At 39.1% G+C, this 9,957-nt stretch overlaps 1 protein-coding gene across 1 annotated transcript in view; it reads left to right on the forward strand.

Moving 5' to 3' along the window:
* Window positions 1–9,957, forward strand: part of LOC118321409 (glutathione hydrolase-like YwrD proenzyme) — an 11,743-nt gene that overhangs the window by 658 nt on the left and 1,128 nt on the right. Inside the window, exons 2-11 of the mRNA XM_035652709.1 lie at window positions 434–587; window positions 678–831; window positions 2,181–2,387; window positions 3,973–4,125; window positions 4,211–4,298; window positions 5,356–5,527; window positions 7,189–7,345; window positions 8,144–8,326; window positions 8,631–8,715; window positions 9,080–9,175. Coding sequence (XP_035508602.1) covers window positions 434–587; window positions 678–831; window positions 2,181–2,387; window positions 3,973–4,125; window positions 4,211–4,298; window positions 5,356–5,527; window positions 7,189–7,345; window positions 8,144–8,326; window positions 8,631–8,715; window positions 9,080–9,175 — 1,449 coding nt within the window. The remainder of the gene's footprint in view (window positions 1–433; window positions 588–677; window positions 832–2,180; window positions 2,388–3,972; window positions 4,126–4,210; window positions 4,299–5,355; window positions 5,528–7,188; window positions 7,346–8,143; window positions 8,327–8,630; window positions 8,716–9,079; window positions 9,176–9,957) is intronic.

A 9,957-nucleotide genomic window follows, 5' to 3' on the forward strand; every position in this document is an offset into this window, starting at 1 on the left:
AAGAAAACTGTGCAGAAGACGGGACTGCATTAATGTAATGCATACTTTATATACAGGGTGGGTATAAGAGTCACACATGTAATCTGTATATACATATATTTTACACGTCTGTTTTCCATGCCAATAAAGCCCATTTGAATTGAAATGAAATGGTGGTTAAAGGAATTCAGTTGGAATATGGCACATTTGGAGCTGAGGCAAAAAGTTTCAAAATAGATTTTGCACAGATAAATACCATGGGAACATTTAATGAGAATCAGTTGTGGGATGGAAGGTGGGAAAAACACATTTGTAAATCTAAGGAACAATAATATGCTATAGAAAATGACTCCACATGTAAGGCACCCAAATGTGGCATAAATCAGCCAAAACATACTTTGGCTATTGTGAGTTAATTACATTAAATCACATACATGTGAATATGTGTCTCCAGACGTCTTGAAGCGTGGTGGGAATGCGGCTGATGCTGCTGTTGCCATAGCAGCGGCACTGGCGGTAACAGAGCCGTGCAGCACCGGTCCTGGTGGAGACGCCTTCTGCTTGTTCTACAACGGAAACACTGGAGAGATCAGAGGACTTAACGGCAGGTGGAGACTCTTTCTGCCTCACTGGAGTTGTTGTTGTCCTCAGAATACACAATGATTAGCTGAGCCTCTCTCTGTGTCCTCTCTCCTCAGTGGTCGTTCACCCAAAGCTCAGACCCTGGACTTCCTAGAGGGTCGGGGTTACACTGCAGAGGCCCCTCCTCCGCCCTTTGATGCCTTGAATATCACAGTACCGGGGGCCCCTGCATGCTGGTGTGATACTATACAGCTGTTTGGTAGTCACAAGGTTTGACTGTATTTTCTGTGTTTCGTGTATATGTTTTGTGCTTAATGCAACATCCCATCAGCGCCATCTAACATAATCATTTACATGACATAAACAACCTTCAACATAAACACTGCAAAACGAACCAACCACACACTACCAGCACACCACAAACAAACCTAGAAGTTGGGCTCTTGACTCCTGTGCTTGTTCTAAACAGTGGTGTTGAAGTTGAATCAAGGAGATATAAACAAGGAGGGGACAAACTATCATTGGGCTCTGTGGATATTCCCTTTTTTTGGTCAAAACTGCAGTAACTTTGCCATCTATGGTAGGGTTTCTATGGGTCTGTGAAGGTGTGGGCAGGAATTTAAAACAAATTTGAACCTATAAAAGCTAAAAATAAAACAGACATTCAGTGTGAACTTATACATCTGTGCTTTTAATGTCTCAGAGGCTTTGCTGTTGGACATTTGTAATTGTCTAATTCCCATGAAAATGTAAGGGTAAATTTGGTTAATGTGCTAATATCAGTACAGCTACAATTAAAGTTGTATTAGACTTGTTATCTAAAATATGAGCAGTTGCAGCTCCGGTGTCAGTCCCTCAAAATCAGAAAAAAGTTTCCTCACTCACATTCCTCAACAAGCATTTAACAGTTACAGAGGGAGAAATCTGCAAAAATAGTTAGTCAGAAAAACTAGAATCAGCTGATCTGAATAGAGCATACTCAGTAGAAATGTTTTGATAACAGTATAACTGCTGTTTTCTCTGTTTAAAATACTATTACTACACTATTTCACAAAAACTCAAATATAAATAAAGGAATAATAAATGTTCAAAAGTTCACAACTGTCAGAATGTGTGCAAAATGTAATAAATTATGAACTAAAGTAGAAGTGAGGAGTGAATATTATGATTGTGCCACAATTCAATCCATCTCCAGAAGTATAATTTCATTCACACAGACAAAACAAAAAAGTCTGGAAACCCTCCAGAGGAAAAATAAAGCAGTTTCCAACATATTTCATCTTAAAACAATGACTCACACTTCCTGCTCAGTGAGTTTCCTGTGAGGTAATAAGCATGTGTTTCCTCTCCCCATTTCCCCAGCTGTCCTTGCAGGAGGTGCTGAGTGGGGCGGGCGGAGCTCTGAGGAGTGAATATTATATTATATTTTGCCACATTCATCCATCTCCAGAAGTATAATTTCATTCACACAGACAAAACAAAAAAGTCTGGAAAACCCTCAGAGGAAAATATAAAGCAGTTTCCACATATTTCATCTTAAAACAATGACTCATACTTCCTGCTCAGTGAGGTTTCCCTGTGAGGTAATAAGCATGTGTTTCCTCTCCCCATTTCCCCAGCTGTCCTTGCAGGAGGTGCTGAGTGGGGCGGCGGAGCTCGCAGAGGTGGGGTTTCCTGTTGCCGAGGTAACAGCTCACCACTGGGCGAACTGGGTGGCTGCACTGAGAGACGCTGGGAAGGAACTAGGTGGAGACCTGCTAATTGACGGTCGTGCACCCAAATGTGGACAAGTATTCAGAAACCCTGCGCTGGCCCGGACCTTGAAGGTAAATCTGTAAAACTAAAACACAAGTTCATAGGTCATGTGAGGAGCACTGGGTCAGTTTTGTCTGAACTGGTGTTGTTTAGACAAAAAGGAAACAGAACAATGTAGGACCCCAGAGAAACTGCTGTGCTGGTTCCATGTCCTCCCAGAGGTTGTTTGCTTTTTCTAAACTTGACATAGCCTTCTATATGGGAAGACCTTGGATGAAACCAGGGGCATAGTGGGTAAATAACCCTGAACCCATTAGTGTGTTGGACTCAATATGGAAGGAAAACAAGGTAGATGGACGGAGGGAGGAATATAGAAAGTGCAGGAGTGGGCAAAGAGAATTAAACGATGTAAATAGGTGAAATTAAGGTAGAGAAGGAGGTATGCATGGAAAAAGAGGGAGTGGGGAGAAGTAGGAGGTGGATGTGGTAAAAACAAATAAATGTATTATAAGAATTAGATATAAAAAAAGTTAAAAAACTGAAGAAAAACAATCTATATCCACATTATATTTTAATATAACAGAAATAAATCAAACTGAATCGTGCTGGTTTTCACAGCATGTGTGTGTGTGTGTGTGTGTGTGTGTGCGTCACAAGGTCACTCAGCCCGTATACCTGACCATCAACAGACTTCTTCATAGTTAAACACACTTTTGAAATAGTTTCCAACAGAGTTTGGTTACAGTTTATTCAGATGTTGACAAGATCTCATAGTTGTAAAAGAAGCAAAACATCTACAGACCACTTCCTCAGCACAAATCCACTTCTCTACTACCGTCTGTAATATTAGAGTGTACCAAAAAGAACAAATAAAAGTGTTTTTTATGGACTTTTTGACACATTTCCCTACCATAAAAAAACTTTCCACGTGATACAGCTCATCACTTTAACCATTTTAAGTCGCGTGGCACATTTTTCCCAGGTCTTCTAATTTCATATCCATTCGGTGACTGTGCAACCATGATTGCTTATGTGTGTGTGTGTGTGTAGACAATGTGATATTCATAAAACCACACTCATTCTGTAGTTTCCTGTCAATGAGACTGCACTAGAAGGCGGCTGACCCCACCGTGTGTGTGTGTGTCTGCCTCTGTGTCACCATTAAAGCATGCATTGATTGACTCTCTTCTGTTTTACTACATCAAACACTCAGTCTTTAGTAATTCAATAATGCAGGAACACTGCCAAGTACACCCATGATAACTCCCTACACACACTCACACACACACACACACACTGAGACAGTAGAAACAATAGCAGTGACCTCAACCTCATTGATGGATGGTTTCCATGGCATCATAACGGTCATTCTTCAGCGGTGACGGTGTGTGTAACTTCCTTGTGGTGAAAAATCACACATTCAAACACACCATCTTGTTCATTTGATAACATTGACTGGACTGGTATTCATACACAATAATGGACACATCACCCGCATATCTTTCAAACTTGACACATGTGTGGCATTAGAACATATAAAACATCATATTTTTAATGTCTTTGCGCTTTGTACTGTGGCGTTAAAACACGTAGATGGACGGCAGGATGCAAAGAGAACAAACTGACTGATTGATTGATGGACTGATTTATTGACAGGAGCTGGGCGAGCGTGGCAAACCAGCTTTTTACCAGGGCAGAGTCGCCCAAGCCATCGTCGATGTCATCCACCGAAATGGAGGAGTCGTGACTCTTGATGACCTCAGCAGCCATGACAGTGAGGTCATCACCCCTATAAGCACAGAATACAAGGTGCGGTCAGGGACCATAGATGCTTATTGTATCTGTATTTGTAATATTATGGTCAACAGAGAGAATGACTCCATTGTGTGTTCAGGGTGTGCGTCTGTGGGAGCCTCCTCCTAACAGTCAGGGATTGGCTGCCCTGCTGCTACTCAACATCCTGGAGAACTTCCCGCTCAAAGGTATTCACTGGAATGCCGATACCGCATATGCAGCAACATATATATAGATAATAATACTACTACTACTTATAAGAATAATAATAATAATAATAATAATAATAATAATAAAGTGTATTTAGTGTAGCACCTTCACAAAGTGCTTCACAAGAGAAAACATATTAAAAATAAAAACAGAAAAACAGTAAACATTTTAGATATAGACAAAGGCCAATTTGAAAAAATGGTCTAGCTATTAGTCTGGTGATGTGGATGAGTCGAAATGTCTTTGAAAAAGTAAGGCTCATATTTAGAAAGACTATTTCATTGGTAGAAAGTGGTTGCAGTGAATACTGTTCACAATCTGTGGCTTATATAAAGCTGTTGAGGTTTTCAGATGCAATTTTATAACCTTTTGACCACCACAAGCAAAATTCCTTTCACCCTCATTCTGTTTGGGTGGCAGCAGACATTTTGGCTACTATGGTTAGTGTGTAGTTGTGAAGTGACCACAGATTTTGAGTTATCATAGGAAAAGCAGAGATGTAACTACAAACATGAATTATGGCTCATGAAGTGTCCTCTGTGAGCCATGACAGTGTGACAGTGAGTCAGCGTATGCAATACTAAGACACTGAAACAGTACCTGTGCTTTTTCTACTGCAACATGTTAAAAAATTGTTATTGTTGCTATTATGGCAAATATAATTGACTTCTCAATCAGAAACAAGGACAGCTCTGAAATTTTGACTCAGAACAACAACCCAGTGACAGCTGACTCACATACACGTCATGAGTCAATAGACGTCTCACACTCGTCTGATTTATCTTGGACAAAGACACCTCACAATGGTCAGGGGGAAAAAAAACAAATTAGTGTTAGTACAGTAGTAGTAGTACAACAAAAGAAGCATTTTTTTCTGTTTTAATGCCTTTGCCACACAATGTTGTATGTTTGAACAGACTGACTGAAAACTGATCTCTGGGTTGAGTGTACAGTATGTATCACATAATCATGATGTTGTTTTAATATTTATTTATGTGTGTGTGTGTGTGTGTGTGTGTGTGTGTGTGTGCGTAGCTGTGGGCCACAACAGCTCTGACTACATCCATGTACTGGTGGAGGCTGTGCGCTTGGCAATAACAGACGCTCTTCGTTACCTGGGCGACCCAGACCATGTGACCATCCCTCTGGAAACCTTACTGGACAAGAGTTACAGCAACCTGCGAGCACAGCGCATCAGCATGGAAAGGTGTGTGTGTGTGTGGGTGTGGGTGTGTGTGTGTGTGTGTGTGTTCGTACCAGTGTGTACCAGTCGTGTTCTGTTGATTTTAGATAAGACTGTAGACTTTTACTTCCCCCCGACCTTAACATCCCATCCCTTAATGCTACGGTCCCTCCTCCACTGCTCTGTCTGATGTGTGTGTGTGGGTACATGTATGCCTGTATGTTTTTGGCAACTATGTGTATTTACTGGTTAATACTGTAGACTTTGAACTGTAGGTCTTTATCAGCTGTAATACAAATAGGCAAACAGACTATAAAAGTATAAAACAACATAATGACAGCGTGCACACATATATTTTATGTGTTACTAAATCCTGCTGTTGTTGCTGTTGTGTTATTCTTATACTATATTATTTATTGTTTACATTGAAATGTATGAAGGTGTGGCACTGCATTAGACAACACATACAAATTCATCATTCACTAGTCTTACACTGTCCATTCAGTGCCACCTAACTCAACCTTAATGATTCAACCATCACTTGATTAAATGTGAACTGGGACTTATTGTCTCTTAGTAACACCTATGAGACAACACAGATAAGAAAATTATTGTCTCATTAAAAGTGTTGTCACAGTCATTATGTTTACATGCACATTATAATAATAAACCAGCTAACTGGGAAGAATCTGAGGCACTACCATAACCTGGTTACAGTAAAACCTGTGTATACATGCGATATTTGTCAGCCAACACCCAAGGATATTTTTAAACCAAGGCTGGCATATGGTTTATTAGTGATATATGACACTACGGCCTGAAGAGCTTCTTTGTTCTGTTTGGATCATTAGGACTGACAGTGCTGTGAGAAGACTATTGAAGTGATTGCCAGTGCTTCCAATGCACAAGGTTGGCAATTGGGGCCTTGTGCTTCTACTTAAGACCTTTATTTTCTTATATTTGATGCAAATATTATTTTTATAAAGTAGTAGTTACCAGCTTTGCCCTTATTATTTATATGTCAGTGCATTTCAAAATTCAAAGGAATACTCATTTTTGTTACATATTATATATGCTAATGTGTTTTTTTGGGCAAGGGGTTAGATGGTAAGCTTGATATAACTCTTGTGTGCTAAAATATGTAGCATGTAGGTAACAGGTAGCCTGGCTCTGTTCAAAAGTCCACCTACCAGTACCTCTGAATTACTAATTAACATGTAATATCTTGTTTATTTAAATCTGTACACAAACCAAAGTGTAAAAAAGATAAGTTGTGGTTTTGCAGTTTCTCTGTGCTTCCAGTTTTTATGTTAAGATAAGCTTACTGGCTGTTGGCCATAACGTTATAGTTACCATACAGACTAGCGTTAATGATCTTCTTATCAAAACACAAAGCGCATTTCCTCAAAATGTCGAACCATTGACATTAAGATATCCAAGCTTATGAGTTTTTTTCAAACAGAATCAATATATGCCAAGAAAAGTGGTTTAAGTCACTGAAACCACTGTATGTATTTTATCTTGTCTATTATTTACTTGCTGTTGTTTGTTTGTTCTTTGGCCGCACAGCTTTATCCTCCTTTCCAGATATGATACATTTTAATAACTGCAAAGAAGCAACAGCTACAACAATAATGGTTTGTGGTTTGTGCGTGTTTTTAATGATTGTTTGTATATATTTGTAGGGCCATGGAAGAAGTGGAGCCTGGCCTGACGACAGGAAGCGACACTGTCTATTTCTGCGTGATCGACAGTCAGGGCAACGCCTGCTCGTTTGTCAACAGCACCTACATGGGCTTTGGAAGTGGGCTGGTCCCTAAGGATTGTGGATTCTCCCTACAGGTCTGAGGGGTCAGAGAGAAAGTGCATGTTTGTGTGCATGTGAGGTAGTGATAAGTATGTAAAGCTGACATACTGTGGATGGCAACACCAATGGATCTATAACATATATATCTTGGTGCTATAGCGCTGCACAATTAATTGAAATATTATTAAAAGTGCAATATGTGAATCACAGAAGCTGCAATTTTTTGTAAAAGTGTGAACTGTGAACAGCATAAAGAAGTACAGTAGTTCTGAAGCGATGCCCTGGGCTGCAAATGTTCTTCTCTGAATGTCAGACAACGTGTTTGTTTGGTATAGACCATCATCAGGATTTTTCCCACACATCGTATCGCAAATGTGTCACAAATGATTGCAATATGATATTTTTTACCATATTGTGCAGCTCTAGGTGCTAACCTGGAAGCATTTTTAAGACATATGAAGACGGTTGACAAATTAAAGGAAAAACCTGAATGAATGAGTGGAGAAAAATGACAAATGCTTTCATACAGGACACGAAGAGTCATTTAAAGACTTGATGAGAATGAAAATGATGTGAATCAATTGAACACCTGTGGGAGAATGGAGAGAGTTCCAGAGTCTAGTGTGGCTTTTTCCTTTAAATTGTCCTATACCTATACATGCTGAAGCAACATGATAATATGCATTGACCTTCATTTCCGTAGAACTTATCCACTGCAAAAGTAGAGTTTCCAGACTGCTTTCACAAAAAAACATGAATGAGGAGACTGAAAGGTTAAATTTCTGGTCATCATTATATTGTATTTTATAAAATCTCTTTTTTACCTCTTACAGAATCGTGGTGCCAGCTTTTCACTGCGTCGCAATCACGTTAACTGTGTTTCTGGGGGGAAGCGGCCATATCACACCATAATACCTGCACTTCTCACAGACAGCACAACCACATCACAAAAACCACGACTCCTCGCTGCACTGGGGGTGATGGGGGCTTTTATGCAACCGCAAGGACATGTCCAGGTACTGTGTGATCAAGAATAGACTGAGTATAAAGTACAAAAAACTTTATGTCCCTTTTATTTTATTTATTTTATCTCTCTTTTGTTTTTGAACATTAACTTTTGATTTATCTGTTCATAAATAAGATGCTGTTGGTTATTTTATAGTCGGATTAGCGATTGGAGAAATTGTAACTGGAAACACAAATTTAGATTTTTAGTCTTGATTGTCTGAATGGCTGAAACATACCCGGCTTTAATTATGGTTCAGTTTCATGAGTGCAATGTGTTACTGAGTTACTAACTAATGTTGCTCTTGTGTTTAGGTGTTGTTGAACATGTTGGAGTTTGGGATGAATCCTCAACAAGCTCTGGACTCACCAAGAGTTTATGTACAGTATGACCACAAAAGTATGCCCCGCTCTCCCTAACACACACACACACACACACACACACACAGATTCTGTATAGTCACATATAGAAAGCACTGTGGTGGTAAAAACATTATTTACATTTAAATATCAAATATTTATGCTGTAATTAAATGCCAAAGTTCTTGTTTGTGTAGCTCTGTACCTCCTCATATGGTAGGATGGTGGTTGAATGAATTCCACTCTCTCTACTGTTAGATGACATTGTAAACTGTAACTTAATTTGTATACAAGATGAAAATTATGGGGATTTTTGGAAAAAGGACAGTGTATATGTGTCTTGAGTCCTATGCTCATGTAAAGGAATTAAAATTATATTCTGATCAAACACTCTGTCTGTCTAGCTGATCAGTGGTTGGTTAATCTGGAGGAGGGGGTCGACCAGGAGGTAGCCGAGGAGCTGAGAAGACGGGGTCACAAAGTCAACTGGCCTATCACAGGTATCTTTTTATGTAACTACTGTTTGCAGTGGATGCATTGTATTTATTTACAGGATAAGTATGACATATAGACCATTCATTCATTCATTCATTCATTCATTCATTCATTCATTCATAAAACATAAAACCAACAAAAAGAGCCAACAAGATCTCTCTGAAACTGCCGTGTTTCATGATTTTCATTTGTTTCTCTGATCACATAATAAATAGGTGGTACATGTAGCCTACTCAAAAGTTAATGTTTTACATTATATTGATGTATATTAACGGCCATAAACAAATGTCAGTGGAATAACGCCGTAGTTCCCATAAACAATGTGGCTTCCTGTTGCAAACAGGATGTTTTTATTTGTTCCTCTTCCCTACCCTGGCATCATTCTGGGTAAGTTAGTTGGTCACTGGCTTTTCTGAAGAGTTCAAACGTTTGAACTTTTTCCTTTGTTCATTCTGGAAGACCAGTCCGACACACCCATCATGTTAACATCATGTACTACTGGGCTTTAGACAAAAGAAGAAGCTTATACTTGTCAATGCTCTTGGTCATTTTATCTCAAAATGAATGCTGTAATGAGATATAGATGGACAACATGTTGCACCTTTAATGAAATCAACTGTATGGTGCTGAATACCTGGAATTAATTCATGTTAATAATAATTTCAGTTATAGAAAAATACAAAGTAAAACTAACTTGTTCTTCCTAGCTGCCTTAACCTGTTTACTATTATTGCTTTCAATCTAACCAGAGAAGCCATTGTGAGCTTTTATATGCATGTTTTGGCCT

The sequence above is a fragment of the Morone saxatilis genome, unplaced genomic scaffold (genome assembly GCF_004916995.1).
Source record: "Morone saxatilis isolate NCDOM2014 unplaced genomic scaffold, NCSU_SB_2.0 Contig12, whole genome shotgun sequence".
NCBI classification, from domain to species: domain Eukaryota; kingdom Metazoa; phylum Chordata; class Actinopteri; family Moronidae; genus Morone; species Morone saxatilis.